Source organism: Cnephaeus nilssonii (assembly GCF_951640355.1).
Source record: "Cnephaeus nilssonii genome assembly, chromosome: 10".
In the NCBI taxonomy this organism is placed as follows: Eukaryota; Metazoa; Chordata; class Mammalia; order Chiroptera; family Vespertilionidae; genus Cnephaeus; species Cnephaeus nilssonii.
The window spans coordinates 33,455,793-33,478,194 of NC_137081.1; the positions used below are offsets into that span (position 1 = coordinate 33,455,793).

Sequence of the window (22,402 nt, forward strand, 5' to 3'; positions counted from 1 at the left end):
CTGTTCCTCAGGCTCAGAACTGACATTGCCTTTCTAATGGGAATCAATCAGAAGTCCCATTTTAGAGAATCTACCCACCTGTAACCTCAGGTACACTTCCAGAGAAGGCAGGCAGATGTCCAGGTAGTTTCTGATGGAGTTTTTGGCCAGCCACTCTGGTAGAATTATACCCTCATGTGACAGAAGGCTGTTTATGTTAACTCTGACAATTATTTTGACATTTAAGTAGAGAGCAGGAAAACACAACGGCCTCAGGAGTCAGAAAAACTGAATTGAATCCCACACCCCACACCTTGGGACCTTGTGCAGTTGTCTCTCTACACTCAGCTTCCTCATCTTTAACATGGGAAGATGGTACCACGTCTGTTCTTGGGAGGACCTCACGCTGGTGCCTCTCCAAAGCTTGGCCAAGGTGACTGAGTGTCCAGAGCTGCATCAGCCGTCCATCACAGCAGGGGTGCTCGTCGTTAATGAAGAAAAGGGAGGAGGACAGCAGATCAGGTTTTGAATTAGTTTTTTAAATGCCATAAAGTCTGTGTATAAAGCCTTTGTGTAGACACCACAGACAGCATTCCCCCTGTGATGGCAGCGACCCGGGCAGGCAGGACAAGGGTCCTTGGGGCTCGCCAAGGTCCCCTCGAGGTACTGTGCTCCAGGCCTGTGCGTCCCCTCATCTCTGTTCCCGCGTCCTGATGGTGACATTGCGTTCCTAGCTGACAGATACCTCCTTGTCCCTAAAGTGGGTCTTTGTTGGCTGTTTGCAACTGTGACTATGTGTTTATCCTAACCAGATGGACGCTTTGTCACAGGAAACCTTTCCTCCTCCCCCCCTCCCCCCACTTCAGGCCCCCAGTGGTTTCAAAACAGTGCAGCCTTCCCGAGGGTTGGGGCTGCGTTTCCAGGGGTGGGGGCGGGATCTCGGTGTGTTTTGAGTATTGAACTGCGGTTGACATCTAAAGTCTCAACCATGCTGTTTTCCTCCACACTTCAGTAATCAGGACATCCAGCAAACCCATAAAAAACCAAACTAATAGCATGAATATTCAGTGACCTAGAATACTAATTATTGTCATGAATATTAATGCGATCGGACTTGCTTTTTCCTCTCCTCTTTCTCTCCCGTCCTCTTTCTCCCTCTCTCCCTCTCTCTTTTTTTCCACTTAGCCGGCTCTAAAGATGGGTCATAATGAGAGCATTTAAGAGGGAGCGCGCTCTCCGCCGTGACAGGGACTGGGTAATAAGGAGAGCTTGATTAACGCGGTGCACTTGGGGGAGAGATGAGAGGCTTCACGTGGGCCTGTTCGGGGGAGGCGATGAGGCACCGGCGGCTCTGTTGCTGCTCCCGGAGATTAATGAGGCCTAAGAGTGCATTAGGAACAGTGACAAAGGTTTCATCTAATGGGCTCAGTCATTTTTCCTTTGAGTGACAGACGCACAGAAGTAATTGGCTGTGCAGAATGGCAGCTCATTGGCGGTACTTAAGGATACATTATCCCCGTTGTGTGGCCCGCAGAGGCTGTTTATCAAAACTGCTCACACTGCAGACGCCGCGTCGCTAAGCTGCTGTTACAGTGGTAATAGCTATTAAAAAAAAAAAAAAATAAGCAACATCCAAACTCGATCTGTGGTTGTCTCATAGAAACAAAGTTTTTCTTTGTTTAGTTTCAAATGGTCTAGAAAACATTTTAATAACTCCGGAGTCTGCTCCGTGTACGGATGGGCTGTGCGTGTCCCCGTGTGTCTCCTCCTGGTTTGTGGAGTCCCACGCCTCTCGCTGGTTAGAACCTCAGAACCTGGCCCCTCGCCCCGTTTCTGCCAACCGCCCCCCCCCCCCCCCCCCCCCCCGTTTAACTTCCCACACTGGGGACTTTGTTTACAACATTGAGTCCTCTGATGTATAAATCGGGCGTGTTTGCTAAATGCTTTTTTAGCAGCTTGGTGGGACGCTTGCAAAGGAAAGCCTTCCTGGTGGTGAATTATTTTGCTGCAAAATAATCCCAAAATCAGTATCATCTGATGATAATCTTCGTTCATAAACCAGGTTTTATTGGAGTAGGTTTCAGTGGCTATTTAAAAAGTTTTTCTTTTGGGCGGGGAAAATAAATGTTTTGTGAGGTTTCTCTTAGACTGAAATTTCAGGAAGTTAGGTACATCTGAAATTCAGCTGAAGAGTTGCAGCGTCTTCAGCTTCTACGAGAGATGCATCCTTACGGTCAGCTATTTCTGCTCTTACATCTCTCCCACTGAGATGTAGGCAAATTTGTTTTATATTGTTCCCATCATTAAATTGTAAGCTCTTTGAGGCACAGACCATTATTTCTCTTTCTTTGTTATCCTCTCCCAGTTTTGTGACCCAGCAATTATTTTTTAATTAAGTGAATATTTGTACCACCCATCCTGTTCGACGTAAGTGATAAACACTGAGGATGAGTGCCGTTTGCCTTCTTTCAGACAGCAGTCCCTCCGCTGCACCTTCTCTGGTCAGGATCGCTGGGACACAGCGCCAGTACAAATCAAAATCACACTGTCCAGTTTAAGGAAACCTCCAATTACTTGAACTCTAAATGGAGTGCTCTTTGCTGTAAGCACTGACAAAAGCAACTTGATCCTTAGTGAATTCAGTTAAATGCATAAGAGGGATGTTAGATACTGAGATGTATGCATCTCTATGGGAACAAGAGTGCCTATAAGTAAATGAAAATTGCTTCAGAAACTTTTTTTCCCTTTCAGAAATGTATGTTTGGCCCTGAATATATGTTTGGCCCTGCTAAGTGGTTAGAGCATTGGCCCACACACCAGAGGGTCTGATTCCCGGTCAAGGACATGTCCCTGGGTTTCGGGTTCACTTCCCGCCCCGCTTGTTGGGCGTGTGCGGGAAGCAGTTAGTGTGTCTCTCTCACATCGATGTTTCTCTCACTCTCTCTTGGTTTCTCTCTCTCTCCCCTTCCCTCCTTCCCTACTGTTCTCTCTGAAAAAGCAATAGTAAAAGTATTCTCAGGTAAGGATTAACAAACAAACAACAAAAATAAGTATGTTTGGTGAAGAAATAGTGTTTCAGGTGTTGGCATCATGCTTCATGGGCAGCGGGGGAAGAGCAGCCACAGGAGAGGTGGGCGCTGAGACGGGTCTCTGGGAATAGTCCCAGCCACCTCGGAGGTATCTGACCGCTGGCTGGGGCCTCGGCTGGAACCTGGGCCCTGGGAAAGCCCTTCTGCGTGGAGTCAAGCCTGTGATTGGTCTGCTTGCTTCACTCCCATTCCCACATCAGTAGGAGAATTGGTGGAGGAGAGCAGTCGTGGCATTCTGCCATCGCAGGCCTTGTGCCCAGTGCTTTGTCGTTACCCGCCCACAGAGGAAGTCCGTCTTTCTGGGGGACGTCTAGTGAGAGCTCACACCCAAGTGCATCCCGACCCACACACATGAAGCCCACCTTCGCGTCCTCAGTATGAACGCAGGCGTTCCTCGGTGCTCTCACCCCTCCATGATTTCTGTATCTGCTCCCGAGAGATGATTTCATAAGGATCAGGAGAGAGACGTTGAAGCGAGCTCTTCGGAGGGTGGAGCCCTGTGACCACCTTGGCTTCCTCCCTCAAAGGGATTAGATAATTCAGTGGTAGCCAAGAAAGCTCCCCTCAAAACAGTGCAGTCAAATAAAAATGAATTTTGTACAAACCACGCCTATTGCATTTATCATAATAAAGGACGGACGGTGTTTTAAAGATAAAATTATTATGCATGGCAAAACTAAACAATTGGATTGATTTCTTGGGGTTATATAACCAAATAAGATCTAGAGGACAAGATCTGGGCTCCTTGGACTTTGTTTTATATAAGACATGATTACTTGAATGCCATAATCGTGTTTTATTGCTTAAAAGAAAATCCTTAGTTTTATCCTCCTTTTGTGTAATGTTGTCATACCTTATTATTACTGTATTGCGTACAAATTCATTCTTGCAACCCATACCCAGAAATGGGTGGTACCTAAGTGCGCAGGAGTGTTGCTGAGCTGTCCCTGGACCATAGGCGTTCACAATGCCACTGGGTGACGACTGTGTGGGCTCACAGAGTGAGGATGACGACAACACTAAAACACAGACGTGAGGCAAACAGCACGAGCAGCTTACACACGAAGAAACTCCTTCATGAGAAAAACATACATAAAACAGACTTCTTAGGTGGTAAAGTCAAACAAAATTAGCAACATCACCCTTTTAAACTTTTACTAAAAAATAGACTAGAGAGAAAAGGAAAACTCACTGTTGGCAAAATTAAAAACCATGAATACCTGCAGAGCCTTTGCAGTTCACAGGGCAGTTTATGTCATTGAAGCCTTATACCAACTACATGGGAATATTCTTATTATCACCATTTCATTATTATTTTCCATTTTACAAATTATGAACTGAACTGTTTTCCAGATGCCAGGTTCCATATTTTTTAGTCCACTGGGCATTAAGAAAATTAATCAGAAACATATATCATGAGTCAGAAAGATGCTAATGCTGTTTGACCCAATAATAACTCTTCTGGGATTCTATCCTAAGAAAAATATCTGAAAGTAGAAGATGTCCTTTGCAGTATTGTTTATAATAACGAGGGACTGGAAACAACCAAAACTATCCAGAAGTAAAAAACCAGTAATATAAATTATCTACATTTAATCAGTAAGATGTTATATACTATTTAAAATTATTATGAAGATAATGGAACAACATGGAAAGTGGAAGGAAATGGAAAATATCAAAGAAGTATAATGTAGCCCTTGCCGGTGAGCTCAGTGGTTAGAGCGCTGGCCCATGCACCAGAGGGTCTCAGTCAAGGGCACATACCTGGACTGCAGGTTGGATAGCTGACCCCGGTCGGGGTGGGTGCTGGAGGCAACTAATCAATGTGTCTCTCAAACATCAGTGTTTCTCTCTGCCTCCTCCCTTCCTACCACTCTCTAAAAAAATTTTTTTAATTTTAAAAAGAAGTATAATATAAAATCACATCTTTTCCATGGTTATAAGAAAAATGAATGCTATGTTTAATATAGAGACAACCTATTAAATGGAATTTTGGTAGACTTCTATCTCATTACTTTTATATCTGTATCATGTTGTAAGATAACCTTTAAGAAATTTATATGACAAAAGACTCCCATTTTTCCCTCTTGGCATCATAATTATAATAGGGAGAAGTCAGAAGAAAAGAACTGTTTCACATTTCAGGAAATAACAGCGCACTTCTAGTTCCAGGATTTTAATTCTGAGCGTGGCCGCCCTATTGTATTTGGTAGTAATTACATTTCCCCTTACAACTGCGTCTGTAATCCGTACATCCCTTTTTTTTTCTGGTAAACATGCTGTGGAAAATATTTTACCAAAAAAAAGTGCATTGTAGTCTGAGAAACACGAGATTTCTACTTCAGTAGATGTGCTGAATGGCACTTTTACAAAACAAGTACCACATAAGGCAGAGTCCTGGACGCCTACGTCTTTAAGAAGAGATATTGAATGTGTCCTGGGAGACGGTCCTCTTGGCCTGAAGTCCTGGTGGCCAGGAGGGAGGCCGATTTCCAGGGCAAACAGTGAGGCCAGTGGGCCCTGCTCAGTGCACTTAAATCATTTGGATCTCACTTTGTATGGTAGTGTTGTGAATTATATTCTTTTTGGGGTTATAATTAGAGGATGGGACAGATGGTGAAGGCCTAGTTAGAAGTGATGTCGCGGTTAGAAAGGCCTGCGCCATCCAGTCCTGATTCCAGCAAACCTGGTTTTCCCATTGCATGCAGAGCAGGGTGTAGGTTTGCAAGCTAACCTCACACTCTGAGCTTTTACAACATTGGAAGCTACGTGGGCCTGGGAATGGACCTGCAAAAGCAGTCATCTCCGTACGTTCCTAAGGGTGAGGCCTCCAAGGGAAGAAGGGAGTTTCTGTCCATCACAGTCCTGTAGTTATGATTTTTTAAATGAAAGCTCCACAGGGGAAATAAATGCTTGTTCTACACTCACTTGCTCTTTGAGTCCTCATTGGGTTTTGCTCCCCGAGTATCTCACTGTAACATGAACTTCAGTATCACCTGTCTCTGCAAGTCGCTGATCGTTTTCAGGCAATTTAACCAATAAGTCACATGCCAGATATTGTTTCCTAGTTCAAACCATTGACAAGGTCACGTCTGGTTTGTGAAGATGGACCCAAATCAGGCGGGGCAGTGAGCAAAGTGTTGTATTTTAAAAGAAATGATTGTTGATGAGCCTTTACTTGAATGCTATGAAAAGCCTATTTCAGAGTCTCTTTTTTTTTTAAGTCAGAACAGGCTATTTTTAATATAATAATCCTATCGCTTAAAAGAGGAACGCTGGCTTTGATGTCATTTGGTGGATGAAAACATTCTTGCTCAATAGAAAACCAGCATCTTCTTCATGCTCCTTTGAGATCAGTTCAGGCAACACACTGATGTGCATTCAGATATAAATGCCATGTTCACTTTGAAATGCAAATTGTTTAAAGAAAAATAGCATATGGTGGAGGTAAGTACCTTTTCAAATCAACTCGTACACTTCAGGGCTATGCGGAAAGCTAAAATTATTCTTTGGGAAGAATCTGGGGCTTTTGACAGAAGGAAGCGGCTAATCAGGGCGGCCCAGTGAGCACACGCACACCCACATCAAGGGGATGGCCCTGGGCCGGGATTAGCATGGTAATTGGGCTGCCCCCTGCGAATCCGGCCAGCAGCCCCAGCTCCACGGGGTATCTGAGGAGACACCGTTGCTGAGCTCAGGAATGGGCCAGGAAGTCGGCCTGTGTATCATAGTAACACAGATGGATTTTGGGGGGAAATGCTGAGACAATACCAAAGAGGGCCCGTTGTGATCTGCTTCCTAGGAACACCAGTGTCTCCTACTTTGTAGGGCTGGGCCATTGTTTGGTGAAACTGTCTCCTGCCCGACCTGACTCCTGACCTAACCTCTGAATTCTCAAACCATTCGGATGATCTGTGGTGGTTTGTTTTGGGTTTTTTTTGTTTGTTTGTTTGTTTTTATGCAGGGGGGGTGGGAGTTAGATGTTATTGATATAATGTACACAAAGAAAGTGCAAAATCCTAAGTTATAGCTAAGTAAGGGCACAGGTGACCAGCACACAGATCAGGAAGCAGCAGGTGGCCAACAGCTCAGGAAGCCCCTGTAGACCACCTCCTGCCACTGCCCACACCTCCCCCCAAACACACATACGCACACACTCAAGGGTGATGGCCATCTGATTTCTCACTCTCCAGATGAGTTTTGCCTGCTGATCTTGAACCGTTGGATGGGACCGTAACAGTTGGTGCTCTCCTATTTGTCTTCTTTTGCTCCACATCCTCTCTGTGGTCCTTTGTGGCCCGTGTCATAGTTCATCCATTCTTACTGGGTGTAATATTCCATCATATGGATACACTAAGAGGTATCAGTGGTGGATGGACATTTCAGCCATTAAATACCACTGTGGACATTCTTGTACGTGTTCTCTGGTGGATGTGTTTATGCATGTCCGTATGGTTTTAGTTTGGAGGATATGAAATAGAAAGAGGAATCTTGAGGCCTGGCCCAGTCGCTCAGTTAGTTGAAGCGTCATCTCCTACACCCAAAAGTTTGCCGGCTTGATTCACATACCTAGGTTGCAGGTTCGATCCCTGGTCAGGGCACATACGGGAGGCAGCTGATCAATCTCTCTGTTTCCCTTCCCCTCTTTAAAACATATCCTCAGGTGAGGATGAATAAATAAATAAATAAAAACAGGACTCTTGAGAGAGAAACATATGGGCTGTTCTGTGAAGGCCTCCCATCAGTTGAGTCAGCTAGGAGAGCAGTGGGGTTGTCCTGGGGTAATGTAGCGTCCCCTCCTTCCATGCTGTTCTGTACAGGGCGGGCCAATTCCAAAGTCCTGCGGGATCCACGAATCTTTCCTGAGCCGTCCAGCAGGCATGATTCCCTGCCGCTCACACCTCTCGGCTCCTGTGGTCCCCACCTGGCATTTTGGCCACATGCAGACTTGTCTGGTACTTTCTACTGGACTAGATGTAGCTTCCTTAAGGACGGGACTATGTCTCCTTCATTGTGCCTGCCCAGCAGGAGTTCAATGAGGTGAGACAAGGAAGTCCAGGAGGTCACTGTGAGAGGAGGTGACAGGTACGGTGCAGGTCTGACGTACCCTCCTTGCAGGGAAGCTACCTGCCAGTTTGTGGAACTCGGAGACTCCTGGGTAAGGACAGGTGACAGTTCCTTGCAGCAGTAGCAGTGGCCAGAGCATCAGCATTGTCTTGTTCCCCCACGGGTGACGTCAACACACTCAGCAGTTACTTCAAAGGAGAGAAGAGGACCCTGCTCTTTATAATGGGACACGATCGGCATTGACTCGGGCCAGGCTGTTCCCACCTTGCATTCCTACCGGTGTTTTGGTCTGTAACGCCAGCCCTGCTGGCCATCTGTACTTGTGATGCTAGTGTGGCTGGATGGCAAGAGCTCAGGTCTTTTGTTAAGCGCACTTTCTCACTAACCGGGTGTCAGAATTTGATTTAACTCGTCAATTTGAAGCTTCCTGTCTTTATTGACTGTTGACGGCCATGTGGGTTCTAGACCCCCAGCTGTTCCGCCTGGCCCAGCATGGCGGCCGCTGGAGCACAGGGAGAACCCTGACGGCATTTAAGACCACATTTAGGCGCCACTGTGTTCAGGTGGCCTTGATCTTGAGATCCTTTGCTCTCAGGAAGTCAGGCAAGTCGTGGGCCTCTTTCATAAATGGGAACTCCAGCTCCTCCACTTAGCTAACAACTGTTCATGGGCCATGACTTTCCATTCGAGGAACAGGGTAGCCCTAGAGAGCTTAGAGAATAACGTGGTTTTAAATGTAGCATCTCCCTTCTGTGCTCAAAAGTGAAAACTCCCTGGGTGGTCATATACAGGTCAGCCATTGCCAAATGCATCTAGATTTAAAAAACTGGAATTGGAGGCAGTGTTACCTGACCAGGTAATTAGTAACCTTCATTCAGGAACAGAAATGAAATTACCCATGAGCCTTTGCTGGGCTCATTGAACTCGTGTGTGTGTGTGTGTGTGTGTGTGTGTGTGTGTGTGTGTGTAAATACGTATCAAAAATTCTGACATAAGATACTATAATTAGATTTTAAATCTGTATAGTTTTGAAAATATTCACATGCCTAGCCATTGTGGCTCAGTGGTTGAACGTCAGCCTATGAACCTGGAGGTCAGGGTTTGATTCCTGGTGAGGGCACATGCCTGGATTGCAGGCTCGATCCCCAGTGTGGGGTGATAGTCATGAAACACTGGGGGTAGTTGATTTGACTGATGGATTTCTCAAGTCGGTAGAAATGCCTCAAAGTGTGCCTGCTGGCCTGCGACTGCTCCCCTGGGTGGGATGCTGCCCGGGCCTCCCTGGGCCAGCAGGGCTGCATCCCCGCATCACGCGCCCCTCTACGGACCACTGGTTTCCCTCAAATTTAAAACGTGTCTCTATGTATTTACATTTATAGGCAAGTACCTGGTTGTGTGTCTCCAAACTGTATATTTAAGGCAGAAACTATTTCTTTCCCCTTACACTTTTCTATTTTCAGTTACACAGTTGTATTTCTGTATCATTACAGTGGCTTAGCAGTGGGTGACAGCCCGAGCTCAGGGGCCTGGCTTAGCAGTGGGTGCCGGCTTGTGTGTACCCTCTCATTGTTGTTTTCCCCAATTCTCTTCTCTACCTTTTCATTTAACTCTCATCCACCCTCACAATGTTACCAGTGTCCGGACGCCTTGGTCTGCGAGGAACTCTGTGGAAACGGAAAGGGGCCTGGGTGCGGAGGGGTTTGGGAGGAGCCTCATCCGGAAATCCACTCTGATTCGTGGGTGTGGGCATCCGCACCCCCAAGGGGAAGAGAAGGCCCAAACCACACCCTTACGTTCAGAAGGTTTTGTTGTTGTTGTTTCAAAACAATTTAAAACTTAATTGGTTCTAAAGTAAAACAGTTGGAGGATGGGTGGTGGGCACGCAGTGCAATATCCAGATCTTGTATCATAGAAATGTACACTTGAAACCTATATGATCCTGTTAACCACTGTCACCCCAATAAATCTAATAAAAATATTTTTTTAAAGAAAACAATTGGAGGAAAGTTTTTAAAAAGAAACCTAATCCCTTTGAAGCTCTGCACATAGAGCTAACAAGCTCACTAGCAGCAAGGTGTGGTCGGCGGAGTGGTAGAGAAAGGCATGGAGCCTAAAATCAGTGCGGCCAGAAAGTAATTCATTTTGAAGTTGAGCAGCTAATGCAAATCCCTAAGTCACAATGGATTCTTTTTCATCTCCCTCCATGTGCACCGTGGAGCGGCTAAGGTTGTTTTTCCTCTGATGCGTCTTTTCAAGGTCCAGGGTAAACTTGCCTGGTTTCCTTGCACATGTATCCAGGAACTTTGATTTGTGTTGATTGCCAAGTATATCTTCACTGTGGACACCATTCTCTGGCACCAAAATGGACTCCCAGTTGGCGGTCATTTTCACATTTTTCCTCAAGGGGGGGTCTCCTGTCTGCACCTTGGCTCCATCTAGAGACGGTTGTTGTGCCGGGTGTCTTTGTGTGGGATCATTTCGGGTGCAGTCATCGGAGGCATTAGCCCCTCACCATGCTTTGCCAAGCACCCAAGACTCACTGCACCCTCTCGTTCCTCTCGAATATTGATCTGTATGAAGCTTCCGCCTCCGCGTAAGCAGGACGACAGCTCTCTCGGTGCCAGGGCCCACGGTGCACAGGTGCGTAGGCCCCGTAGACTAACTGGAGCTGGCTTCTGGGGTCTGCAGTCCACAGAGTGTTCACCCGACTTGTTTATTCCTAGGGAATGTCACTAGTGCATCTGGGTCTCAGATGGCCAGCGGCATCAGCCTGGGCTCCTTCAACAGCCGACCGGACGGCATGCAGCAGCGGTCCTACTCTGTCTCCAGTGCCGACCAGTGGAGTGAGGCTACGGTCATTGCAAACTCGGCCATCAGCAGTGGTAAGAGAGGACGCGGCCCCACGGACTAGGCCAGGGGCCGGACTCGGCACCCTGAGCTCTCCGCTCTCCACTCTGCGGCGGCTCGTGGGGCAACGTGTCGGTCCTGCACATCTAGTCTTCCTTGATGGGCTGCGTCGCCCATGCCAGCTCATTTGTTCCTCTTTGATTCAGGGAGGTGTAGCTGCTCATATCCACTTGACAGATTGGGAAACTGAGGCCGCAGGCAGACAGGGCAAGCAGCTTACTGAGGCTCACGTGACAGCAGAGCTGAGAGATAACGGCAGACTTCATGCCCTGGATCTCACTTTCTGCACTCGGCTCCCTCCATCAGTGCTCCGTTTGTATTGTTTAAGGGGGTTCCCATCAAAGGACAATGCATAATTCATTCTCCAATATTCCCAGTATATCCTGGACATTTTGGAGGGTTTCCCCCTTTTCTGTGGACCCAGCTATTTGGGAAACATGTGCACTGCCCTGATGTGCGTGCGCCAGTCGAGTCCTGCAGCGTCGGGCTGCTGGCTTCCTGCATCCGCTCCGCCTGTGGCGTTTTGCCTGTGGCCTGTTCACCAGTGTTTAAGGAATTCCCACCGTTGTGTGTCATCTATCAGACAGAGCTTTTGAGTAATTTTAGCATAATTTGTTCTAATTAAAAGATTCAGCGTCAGGTCTTCCCTGTAGACCCACCAGCTGCTGCTGCAGGTAAACACCATCCATATTCTGGGGACTCCACACCAGGCCTTAAAGGAAGACATCCCCGGACCCAGGAGGAGGACACGGGGAGTCCGTAAAGGCCGCTCCCGGGAGGCTGAGGCAGGGAGGGCCTGGATGGGCTGTGGCTTGGTGTTGGAGTGGAGCGTCCCCGAGCCAGCACCCAGCTCAGGTGCTGCGGGAGAGGACAGGGGTCGCCTTCACCCTGTAAAGGGACTCTTCCAGGCTCTCTGCTTCGGTCTGAAATCATGACTGTCCCTTGAGAGCCCTGATGCAGAGGATCCTCCTCATTGTAAATGACTCCCTTGTGATGCCCAGCCATCACCTGCCCGAGCGGCCTGGGGTCCTTCCTGTGACACATCAGTGCCACTGTCATTGCCCCACCTGCCGCCCAGGAGGCCTCGGGAGACCCCTGACTTCCGTGAGCCTCTGCAGTCACACCTGCTACCTGGGCGTCCTTCCTCCCTTTGCTTAGTTGCAAGGTGCACAGCACAACACCTGTTTGCATCTTCCGTACTGAGCATCTTCTACTGTTATAGGTGTTACTTATCTTAAAAGGAGCAGGCAATTCACGTATTTAATTATTGAATTATCAGACACTTTGAAAATGCATTGATTTTTCATTTAGTGTTAGTATTACTAGCTGATTGGGGTTATTCTGTCGCCACCTTCTGTGGAGGTGGCTTCTACCTTGGAGGGTGGGAGGAACTCTAAATCCACGTGTCGCCCCCCCCCCAGGCCCCGCCTTCTAGTCACCAACACTGCCTGGTTGTAGAGGGACAGTTTTAGGTTCTGCCCCCTAGGTGCTGTGGGAGTCACAGAAAAAATCCAGAAGTACCACAGAAGTCTTATTCTTACAGTTATTCCCCATTGGGAAGAAGGGGGGTTAGAAAAACCAAATTTCTAAAAAAGGGCATCACCCCCAATCTCTGCTTTCCCTACATTCAGAATATTTTTTAGAAAAGGTGTTAGAAGCAGCACATTAATCTAAAATCCAATCTATTTGGGCTTCCGCACAGTTCTTTCCTGGACAAAGGCTCACTGGTTTGCGTTCCTCTCCATCGTAGCTCTGCACCTGGCTGCACCTGTGTGCCATGGCTGTGCCACCAAATCCTGAAAAGACGCTATGTCCTGACCTTGGTGTGGTTGGAAGTTTCTTCCCATAGGAGTTGATCGCACACATATTTATAAAACACCTGTAGGAGAACAAAGTCACCTGTATAAGAATGCTGTTTTTAATTTGCAGAGTGATCTCTTATATATTAGTGCCCTGGGGTCACCTTTCTTAATTCATGTAGTATGTTTGCTAAAGACTAGTTAGGCTCCCCAGTGTTAGAGAGCAATGAGATAAGAACCCCAAGTCTGTGCCTGGTACCAGCCTGCTGTGGGATGTGGATGGAGAACTTGAGAGAAAGCCTGTTAAAATGGTGCCGGTAGAGTTAATCAATGAAAACTACCCAAAGAGCATCAAACTTGAGCGATGCTTCAAGAACCAGGCGGGCTTTTTTGTGCAAAGCCACAGGAGGAAGTTATTATAAGCACTGAGGCAATTTAGACAAAGACTTGGAGCGGGGGCCCCAGGAGGTGGGAGAATCGAGGAGCTGCAATAAAATGAGAGTGAGCTGGACAACAGCAAGAGAGACGAGAGGAGAGGGGTGAGCAATGAGAGCCCCAAACATCGTCTTTTAACACTGACAGCTGACATTTTAAATAGCAAAATCCAGTAATAACCACAGTAGTAGCAATAGTAGGAGCTAATATTGATTGAGGACTTCCTGTGGATTATGTCATTTGGTCCTCAGGGAGTAGACACTGTTGTAGGCTCGTTTTACTGGTGGGTAGATAGGTACGTAAGACTTCAGTATCTCTTGTCCAAAGTCACACCCTCATAAGGACAGGGATGCAAATTCAGGTGGCCTCTTTCCAGACCTTAGCTCCAAGTCTCCTAGCAACTCACGGTGTGCTTCCTAGACAGGCGGCAGCAGCGCCCCCTGGGGGGACAGGCTGGAAATGCAGGTTCTTAGGTCCCATCCAGACCCACTGAATTTAAAATGGGAGGGGCTCTCTGACTGGTGTGGAAACAAGCCCTCCAAGCACTGATGCTGCCTGCTAAGGTTTGAGAACCACCCTCTAAATCAGGGGTGGGGAACCTTTCTTCTGCCAGGGGCCATTTGGATATTTATAACATCATTCGTGGGCCATACAAAATTATCAACTTAAAAATTAGCCTGCTGTATTTGGTCAAACAATTAATTAACTCACTCCTAGTTCCTTAGCAGGGCCAGACCAAATGATTTTGTGAGCCTTATATGGCACGCAGGCCGGACATTCCCCACCCCTGCTCTAAATCCTGCTTTTTAACTGGTCATAGACCAGGTGGTATCTGGCAGCCCCTGGAAGTTGGCTAGAAAAGCAGGGTCCCAGGCTCCCCCAAGATTTACTGATCGGAACTGCATGTCACCAAGCCCCATGGGTGGTTCTGGGACACCTGGGGGTTGAGAAGCCCTGTCTGCCTGCTATGAGGGTACCTATCGTCCTGGCCTCCTGGTGGCACCATCCCTGCCTTCATGAGTTGCCAAGGGGCCAGATCTGAGCCATTGTTAATGAATGTCCAGGCACAGGATCTGACGAACGACTTCAAGAAAATGCATTTATGAATGGACTGCAAGACCTCAACTCAGGCACCAACATTCCCTCCCGTGCTTGGAAAATAGTGACAAAAGACACAAGCAGGACGGAGAGCTTTCTGCCACGCTCGTCCTTTGTACGTGGCAGTTGATACAAACCCCACCCTCTCTCTATTTTTTTTTTAAATCGTTTTTATCTTCTTCCCCTGAGTCTTCAGTTTGGATGTTGGAGTCAGAAAAAGCCTACACTGTGCTAGCAGCAGGGACAGGAGAAGCTAAGCAGCTTTTGAATTCAGATGCCCATGAATCAGTGAATATGCTTTTATTGTAAAACATCATCATAATAACAACATTGGGATGCCATTTTTCTCTTCCCTGTGGTCCACACTAAATTAAGACTTTGGCTCCAGAGAACTTTGCCAAGTCTTCCCCACTCAGGCACAGGTACCCCGGGGGTCTGTCTTGTAAGCAGCTGTGAGCAACTCCTAATGAGGGAGATCACTTTGTAGTGCGCAAAGCACAGAAGAGGAGGCGCTGGGTAAATGAAGGGGGGAAGAAAGGAAGAATCGGTTCTGTGCGCCAGCGTGTCCCACTGCTTTATGACTATTGCTGTTGTGAGGCTTTGCATTTAAGTACCTGAGGTTTAAAATTAAATGTCTAATGTAATTTGGCGTTGCTAACATGAGACCCGCACCTGCCCTCCGAGAAAACCCAGACAGCTCCGTTCAGGGTTTCAAATTGGCGTCTGCGAGCTCGCAGGCAGCGCGGAGGACGGGGTCCCCCCTCAACCGAGCGCCGCGTGCTGCTCGGCGTAATTTTTTAAATGCAGAAACATATTCATCTTGGGCTTCTGCATTGAAAAAGGCTGTTCCCATAGTCCATGAAAAATTAATTTTTTTACATTTTTCCTCACTCTCCTAAGTGTTTGACAGAAGTAATTTTTGCAGCGAGAGGGAATAAAAACTGGTGGCTGTAAATTCCTGTCCTGGAACCCCTTGTGCAGATTCTTTATGGACCCAGAATTGATCTACATGTCAGAGCCTGTTGTGGTTCAAACTGTTTATCACCGTAATGGCCGGAGTGCGCCCGGGAACACCAACTTATAATCCCGGGTGAAAGAAATCGGTGTTTGCAGTCAATGAGGGGCAGCTGAGCTTTATTGATAGGTTCAGAGCAATTATCTCTGCAGCAGCTATTGGCTGAGGGTTTTCTTGAATCTTATTGGGAGCGTGTGATTTTTTTTTTTTTGATTAATCACTTTTTCTATAGGTAATTTTCTCTAGAAGCACTAGCCCAGCGTTAGCTTAGCTGTGTGTAGCAGGGGACCCTTGGGGTCATCTGTAGCACACCTGGTTGTTATAGCTCACTCCAAGGCAAAACGCCGGTTAGATGCATCACACCTGCGCTGCGGCCCCAGCCCGGGCGGGGACTCTGAGTGCCAGCCTTGGCCCCAGGGCCTTAACTGTTGCTGTTGCCGTGGCAGCCAGGCTTCCCCGCCTCTTGACTGGCAGGTTGTTCTGCTGGCCCCACCCCTCCGCCGATTGCTTCATTCCAACTGTTCATCTTCCACACTGACTGGCCATCACCGCCAATATATCGCATTGCTTCAAGTGACTCTCACGCAGCCCGCCTCCACCTGGCCCTCGTCCAGCCTTGTCAGCATCAAGTATAAAACCATATCCATCTCCCTCTCCGGGGAAGATGTGTGCGAGCTCACGCGCATTTCCTTCTGACCCTTTCATCTCGTGTCTTCCCGTCAGAATCTGTGGTTACCAGACAATGGTTTGTGACGCTGCAGCATTTGAGCTGTTGCTAACGTTGACATATTTTTTTCCCATTATGAGTATGCATTTGTGTGGCTGTTTTAATGACAGGCTTCTAGAAACACAGGTTTCCGCTTTGGCACTCACTGTTGTTTCTCCCTCCCCGTGGAGCCAGCACGTGTTTCAGCTATGGGTCCCCAGGCCGCTGTCAGTTCATCAGTTTTTGCTTTTACATCTGAGCACTTTTTTTTTTCTCCTTGAATAGTATGCTGGCAATTTTAGTATGTGACCAGCAGGTGGTGGTAGTGTGACACTCTCCCCGGGAGGCTTGCTATGTAGGAGGGTTTTAATGAGGGGAAAGGGGAGCCCACCCACATGGACTGCCTTTGTTGTAATCTGCCTCTGTGGCAGGAGCTTGGCTTCTAACTCTCATTTCCCGAGAAGCATTATCCCTGTTGATCACTGAGGTAAGAGGCTGAGAAACTTAAAGACCACACTCCTAATAAGTAGTTAGAATTCGAACCCAGGTCTTTCTGATTCCAAAGTTTATCTTTTCCGCTCTGCGATGTTTTAGAGAAGTGAATACTTAGCATGAAAACATTGTATTTTAAAAATTTGATTACATTTTTGTAGAGCTTGCTTTTTAAGGAACTATAATATAGATAGACATTTCCCTCGTCTCGCTTATCCTGAACTTTTCCTTTATCACTGGTTCCTCCCAAATCTTGGCCGGCGTTCAGAGCCCACTCCCTGGGGTTTGTCATCAACCTTCCGCTTAGCTCAGTGTTAAAGGGCCCGTGGGCTCTCATCTCTCAGCGCTGGGCACTCCCTGTCTCAGCCGCAGCGTCTGTTCCCTCGCCAGCTAGTTGCCTAATTAAAGGGATGACCCCAGCCCCTTCTCTGCTCAGAGCCTGCTTTCCTTTCTCCGCATGCCGCCAAGGAGACAGCAGGAGCTTCCTGGGGTACCTGGCTGCAGGGGGTAGAAGGCATGTTTTTCTTCCTCCCAATCAGGCTTTGTACTTTGTACTTGGCCTCCTTAGTTCCTTCCTATCAGCTATTTCTAGCAGCAGGTGCTGACCAGGGGAACTACTGCCCTCCACATCAGAACGGGAGCCGTGCGTTTCATGCCTGAAGGCCAGCCATTCTCATTTCCCTGGCAGAAGGCTAGAGATCCTTTCAAACCGATGGTGGAGAAGGATACTGTTGCCGATTGCTGTAACACCTGGGCCACATCGCTCAGCCCCTCAGGCCCTCAGTATCTCCATCTAGACCAGTGGCTAGATGCCCCTTCCCCAGGACATTTGATGTATCTGAGATGTTCTTGGATTGTCACAACTGGGAGGGGCGGGGGCATGCTACTGGAACCCCGTGGGAAGAAGCCAGAGAGGCTTTTAAATCATCTACAGAGCGCAGGATGGTGCCTCCCAGCAAAGAGTGATCCGGCCCCAAATGCCAGCCGTGCGGAGGGCCTGAAGCCCTGATCCAGACGACGAAGGCTCCGCCTCTGTGGTCTTCTTCCCACTTCCCCAGACTTCCTTTTCTTCTCACTTACATGGAGACCTGGCTTACACTGTCCTCCTGCTCGTCTCCTACCCAATCAGAAGGGGGCGCCCTGCCCCCACTTTCTACCCTATCACCCTGTGTCGTTGTCTTCGTCTTGTCTGTCTTCACTAGAACCTCCTCAAAGAGGAATGGGCCGCGTGGTGACGGGTGGCGCGGTCGACTTGCAAAATGAGCTCCAAGGCCTCTGCCCGTCTTAAGTGATAAAATTCTTGGCATTTTTCAGGCGAAGTGTGTTTTATAACAGAATGCTTTGGTGGTGCTCCAGGACCTGTTTCCCAACATAGCTGGTGCGCCTGAGACAAAGCATGTGGATGGGGATGGATACAGCTCCCGGCACCCACAGGGGGCCATCACATGCATGTTGCGCGTGTTTAAAATAATGACTAGAGTTTAAAACTGAGTTTCCTACCTTAGATTATCTCATCTCGTTTCAGAATCGTCAGTAAAGCCGCACTAAGTTCAGTAGGGATGATCTGATGAGGTGCATTTCCCAGCAGGTATTTTATTTCCTTTATTCCACAACTCTTTGTGGACCACCTGCTGTGTAGCACCCATGGCCCTGGCCCTGGCCGTGTTCCCAGTCTCTAGAGGCGAAGGAGGATAGCCCGTAAACAAGTTGAAATATAGGTACTTTGTCCGGCGGAGAGAAGTGAAATGAGGGTGAGCGCTGGCTCAGACACTCGCGTTTGCATTCTGAAACCAAGGCTGGCCTGAAAGCGTGAATTACTAAGCATTTTCTCAGCTGAGACTGTAACACATGTGTAGTAAACATGTTATCACGGGCAATGGTGCCCAGGTATACTTGGAAATGGCCCCAGAGAAGACAGGCACTATTGGGGCCATAAAATGCTGTAAGAGCTCAGAAGGCTAGAGAGCACGTGCTTCGCTCAGGTCCTCAACGTATGAATCAAATAATTACTTAAGAAAACTCAATCATACTGTCAGATCTTTTTCAATTTCTCCTCACTTCCTGTTACAGAATTTATAAATACAGGCAGAAAGGGAAAGGCCTGACGGACTTAACATTTTTAGGTACCAGGAAGAAAGGAATAGAAGTGAGGGTGGGGGAGGAGGATTCTGGAAATGCAAGTAATAGAGAGAGAGGGAGAGAGAGAGAGAGAGAGAGAGAGAATGGATGGATACAGCTGACAGCTTTGTAGTGGTTGGTCAGAGTTATCCTCAAACGCTCTGTGCATTTTCTCTATTAGTGTCTCTATATTACCTTGGTTTTACATCCTTACACTTCTTCCCATATATATCTTTCATTACATCTTTGCTTTACTATCTGACAGATAAGATTATTAACAAAAAGCGGTATTAATATTAATTATACAATGATACTAAAATTTTTATATCATGGAGAAACAGATGGTTATTTTAAATGACTTAAAATTTTACTCTTTTATATGAAGAAACAGTTAAACATATTTAGTTATAAATGCTATTTTAATTGCGACATTATTTCTGCCGTGGGACTTTAAAATCTTATTACAGTGGCATGGCAGTGTTTCCACGTATATTTCAGTGTCTCTTAAAATGTGCAAGTATTTACAAGAAACCAGTTACATCTAAGACACAGTTTGGGGGCTTAATATTATTGATAAGTATGTGATACACTTCCCACACCGATCTTTCTGTTTGGTGGTTGCTCAGAAATTCAGGTCTAGGTCTGGCTGGGAGCTCAGTTAGTTAGAGTGTTGCCCCAATGCACCAAGATTTGATCCCTGGTTCGGGTACATACAGGTGTCATCCAACTAATGCATGAATATGTGGAACAACAAATCGATACACGCTCGCTCTCTCTCTCTCTCTCTCTCTCTCTCTCTCTCTCTCTCTCTCTCTCTCTCTCTCTCCTCTTTCCCTCTTTTCCTCTCCTTCCCTCTCCCCCTCCCCCTTACTCTCACTCTTTAAAAAAATCAATAAATTTAAAAACAAAAACAGAAGAGTTCAGGTCTAATATGAGACTTGCTCTCTGCAGCATTTGACCACGTTAACAGCCTTGTCGGTTATCTTTTCCAGTGGGCACTCTGTTTTTTCATCGTATTTGTCAATAAGTCGTTCCTAGCTGGACTCTGAAATTATCACTGAAATAAGTATTACTACGTTAGAAATATTGTCTATGTATAGTATAATTAGAAAACACAATTGCTGCCTGTATTTCACAATTTTAAGCCTAGTTGTCTGAGATTGGAAATGCCACTTTCGAACAGCTGTTGATCCTCTGTTCGTTTCACATCAAAAATTCATTAATGCAAAAGGCAAAACAAGCATTTCCACCCCCCAAGCAGCACCTGAGCATCTTCTGGTGCTTTTCTTGGACATCAGCACGTCTGAAAAGCCTGTGTCCAGGAGCAGGGCTCTCTGTCTCTGGGCAGGACGCCTTTATGGTGGGGTACAGAGGAAATTGAAGTCTGGGGGCACGACAGGCCCCCATCAATCAGCGCCAGCCAGACACAGGTCAGGCCCCCAGATGAGATTTGTAAAGCTGCACATCCACCCAGGCCACACGCTCTGGAAAAATTAACATCACGTGAGACCATCTAAAGCAGCCAAGGTCCGGGTTATTACCCGAGCCAGCACCTGGCTCTCTCACACGCCTTTCCTCTGCGGGCTCCCACCGTACGGTGAACCGAAGTGCAATACAAGCTCCTGGATGATTATTGTTTTTTAAAAAAAAGAATTTATTTGTCCTTTCAAACAATACTCCTTGTTTCCTTAAAATTACAATCATTATGTTCTTTTTCATGTTTAAATTCTCTTTTCTAGGAGCATCAGTAATAAATGTACTGTGTAAAAGTGCTCCCAGCAAATGGATGTGACATCACCGTGTGGCTGGGACACAGTATGACATTGGTGTCCGGTGTGTTAGGTCCACCTACTTAAGGCCCGCCTCTTCCTGCTAGCAAGGGGCTAACTTCCATTTCCCTTCCTTGATTTTTGCAATAACAACTTGCCATTTTTCCTTGATCATAAAACATTGTAATTTAGAAAAATTGAAAATGCAGAGAAGCTTTCTGCTAAAAACAAAACAAAAAACTCCAGCAGTAAAGTATTAGTCTGGGGCAGTGGTCGGCAAACGCATTAGTCAACAGAGCCAAATATCAACAGTACAACGATTGAAATTTCTTTTGAGAGCCGAAAACCGACTTCTGCGCATGGGCCACGAAGTTTCAATCGCACTGGACGTGCGCGCCCACATGTGGTATTTTGTGGAAGAGCCACACTCAAGGGGCCAAAGAGCCGCATGTGGCTCGCGAGCCGCAGTTTGCCGACCACTGGTCTGGGGGAATACATCCTTTTCAGTTTGTCTGTGTTCTTATTTATTTCCAAAAATTGGATTATGTCATAACTGGCTTTAACTATTAACATGTTACATTCCTGCTCTATCTAAAAACAGTTCAGAAATTGGAAACAGCCTCTATGACCAGCAGTAGGGGATTGGTTAAATAAATTTTGGTAAACTCCTACCAAGGGATAGCATGGAGCCAGGAAAAGGTTGCTTTCTATGTAATAACTTGGAAGATGTTTATGTCAGTGCTGGGTGTCATTGTCCTACAAACCGGCTGCAGCATCTCTCTCCTGTGAGCCCACCACAGGGCCTTGTCACGTGCTGTGCCGGGAACCTCTCACCGTACACATGAGGCCTTTATGGCCACAGCCCTCTCCGCTGCTTTCTCCTTACCACTTGTCACTTCCTAACCACCTGCAGAATTTACTCAGTGATTTTATTATCTGTCATCTTCCCTGAGTAATCTCACACTTTGTTAAGGGTGAGGACGCTGCCTAGTCCACGTCTCTATTCGCACGGCCTAGAGCAGGGTCTGCCTCAGTGAGTGCCTGCCCTGCGGATGTCCCCTCCGGTTTTATAGAATGCTTCGGAGAGCTGAATGTCATTATTTACCACGGGCTGGCTTGGATTCAGCACTTTCTATACCTGGCCCATACAACTTGGTGAGGTGGAACTATCGTCCTTACTTTTAAATGAGAAAACTGAGTCATAGAGAATTAGAATCACTTTCCCAAGGTCTCGCAGCTGGCAAGGATCAGGCGTGTGAGCTGCAGGTGGAGGCCCAAGCCGTGTGCACCCACCTGCACAGATGTCTCCCTGTCACCATTCTGCCTTCTGCCTTCACCTGATTGCCTTGCATACCCCGAGTGTCCCAGGCTCTGGGTCTGCCCATGGGCATGCCCACTGAATTCCATTCTTGTGCCCCTTTTCCATAGTAAGCTCATAAGCACCATGCTCTTCTCATTAGTATCAGCATCTTCGCTCTTTCCTTTTCCACTCATCCTCATCAAATAAGGGCCAAGTCTGTTTAGTTGCCCGAACGCACATGCCTCCTGGCGGGGCCGAGTTCACCGGCCACACCGCACCTCCTGGCCTGCGGGGTGTCCCTGTCCCATAGACCACCGCTGTCCCAAGGTCAGAGACACCTTCACCTGTGAGGAAGTCCTGAGATCTAGAATTGGAAAGGCACTTGGATTTCATGGAAGAAAATGGTGTATACCTATTTCTTCCTTTTGTGTGCCCGAGCCAGGGAATCAGCGGGACACTAACAGTATCTCAGAAGCTGCTCCCAGCAGCCCTTCCTGCGCGGAATTGCAGAATGGGGTGTTTGCTGGGTGTTTGGCCTGTGTTACACCCCCGTGGGCCTGGAAAGGGGAGGAAGACCCTCTCTCCAGTCTCCTGCCCAGAGCACCTGGAAAACCTCCCCTCTGGTGGG

At 47.3% G+C, this 22,402-nt stretch overlaps 1 protein-coding gene across 3 annotated transcripts in view; it reads left to right on the forward strand.

The window, feature by feature from the left end:
- Nucleotides 1-22,402, forward strand: part of AGAP1 (ArfGAP with GTPase domain, ankyrin repeat and PH domain 1) — a 413,559-nt gene that overhangs the window by 283,447 nt on the left and 107,710 nt on the right. For all 3 annotated transcript variants that reach the window (XM_079783223.1, XM_079783222.1, XM_079783221.1), the window contains exon 12: nucleotides 10,859-11,017. In XM_079783223.1, coding sequence (XP_079639349.1) covers nucleotides 10,859-11,017 — 159 coding nt within the window. The remainder of the gene's footprint in view (nucleotides 1-10,858; nucleotides 11,018-22,402) is intronic.